General features: G+C 66.4%; 2 protein-coding genes across 2 annotated transcripts in view; both read right to left on the bottom strand.

The window, feature by feature from the left end:
* LOC103895237 (aminoacylase-1) overlaps nucleotides 1–1,626 on the bottom strand; it is a 19,618-nt gene that overhangs the window by 6,603 nt on the left and 11,389 nt on the right. The window lies entirely within an intron of this gene.
* Nucleotides 226–1,626, bottom strand: part of ABHD14A (abhydrolase domain containing 14A) — a 1,991-nt gene continuing 590 nt past the window's right edge. Inside the window, exons 2-5 of the mRNA XM_009274783.2 lie at nucleotides 1,502–1,617; nucleotides 1,239–1,354; nucleotides 658–893; nucleotides 226–408 (exon numbers count right to left, since the gene is read on the bottom strand). Of these exons, the coding sequence (XP_009273058.2) occupies nucleotides 226–408; nucleotides 658–893; nucleotides 1,239–1,354; nucleotides 1,502–1,617 (651 nt within the window). The remainder of the gene's footprint in view (nucleotides 409–657; nucleotides 894–1,238; nucleotides 1,355–1,501; nucleotides 1,618–1,626) is intronic.

Raw genomic sequence — 1,626 nt, 5'->3', positions numbered from 1 at the left:
CGCGGTGCTTGGGGACACACGCAGAAACCAGAGCAGCATCAGTTTATTGGCCTTGTGACAGACGACACCCTGTCCTGCCAGCAAGAGACACCCTCAATCCCCCCCCCCCTACCCTAGGGACACCCCCGAAGAGAAGAGCACCCCTCACGCCAGCCACCTGTGCCTCCCAGTCCCCTGGGACGCCCCGGCCCCCCGTCCTCCGCTCTGCAGGGGATGAGGCGGCGCTCACTTCAGCTGGCGCAGGAAGCCCAGCAGGGCCCGGTGGAAGTCCTCCGGCTTGTCCAGGTAGCAGGCATGGCCGGCGTCAGGCACCACAGCCACACGGTGCCTGGGGAGGTGCTGGAGGCTCTGCAGGGCCTGGAGACCCAGGCTTGTGTCACGGTCACCGTACAGGATCAGGGTGGGCGTCTTGGTAAGGGGAGAGAGAAAACAAGGGGGGTTGTCAGAGGGGGAAATGGCCACCACACTTCCCCTGGGCTGTGCCCACCTCCAGCCGTCACCACGGGGGGCTGCAAAGCTGAGGGAAGGTAGGTGCCAGCCCCCCCATGAGCTGGGGGGGGCACAGGTCCCCCTCACTCACCCCAAAATAGGGCCACCCTCCCTGCCACCATACACCAGCACCCAGAGACCCTCCAGGAGCCCAACAACCCACCTCACCTGGACCCGCCGGTACTGCTCAGCAGCGTAGTCCTTGGTGCCCACAGGCGCAACGGGCACGAAGCCGGCCAGCCGGTCCCCCCGCGCCAGGAGGAAGGGCAGGGCAAAGCGGCCGCTCATGGAGGGGCTGACGAGAACGGGCCTCCACATGCCCAGCTCCTGGAGGACATGGTCCAGGAAAGCCACCCGGCCCTGTGCTGTGGTCACCATCTCCGCCGGGGGCGAATCCCCATAGCCTGGCATGGGGCAGAGGGCATGGGGTGGGCGTGGGGCAGGGGGGATTGTGCAGCCTGCAACGGTCTCTCTCCCCCCCAAGGCTCAGCTGGCTTGGCAAAAAATGGGCACCCAATCAACCCCCAGCAGTTGTTCAGCCACAGCCACGCGCCAGCCGGACCAAGCCAACCCCAACCCAGGTTTGGGTGACCACGGAGGTCAATGCCCCGGGGCAAAGCCAGATCCCAGGCACACTGCCCCAGGGACCACCGCTAGCTGCCTGAAGAGGTCCAGAGCCCAGCGGTGGCTGAGGTGAGGAACAGGAGCTGCCCAGAGGGATCAACTTAAGCGCAGTGCCATGGTCCTACCAGGCAGATCTATTGCAACTGCACGGTAGCCTTCTCCGGCGAGCTGTGCCAGTGTGCCCAAGGCCTCCCACGTCTTGGAGGTGAACGCCTGGCCGTGCAGGAACAGGACATCGGGCCTGCGGTGGGGAAGACAGGCGGGAAGGGATTCAGGGAAGATGCCGTACTCGCGGGCATCCAGCAGCCATGAGGGCTGGTGGAGACCAATCCCCAGGGTCTGTCACCCCCCACCTTCCTCCGCCACAGGAGCCGGCAGGCTGACCCACCTCCCGGGGCTGGCAGTGCCACTGGCCTGGGGCCCTGCAGAAACCTCCCTGTAGAAGACGGGGGGCTCTCCCGCAGCCATCCCCGTTCGGGTGGTGGCGTTGGCCGCCCGCTGGCCCTGATTCCC

The sequence above is a fragment of the Aptenodytes forsteri genome, unplaced genomic scaffold (genome assembly GCF_000699145.1).
Source record: "Aptenodytes forsteri isolate BGI_AS27 unplaced genomic scaffold, ASM69914v1 Scaffold368, whole genome shotgun sequence".
Lineage (NCBI taxonomy): Eukaryota > Metazoa > Chordata > Aves > Sphenisciformes > Spheniscidae > Aptenodytes > Aptenodytes forsteri.
This window is presented reverse-complemented; position numbering and strand designations above follow the sequence as displayed.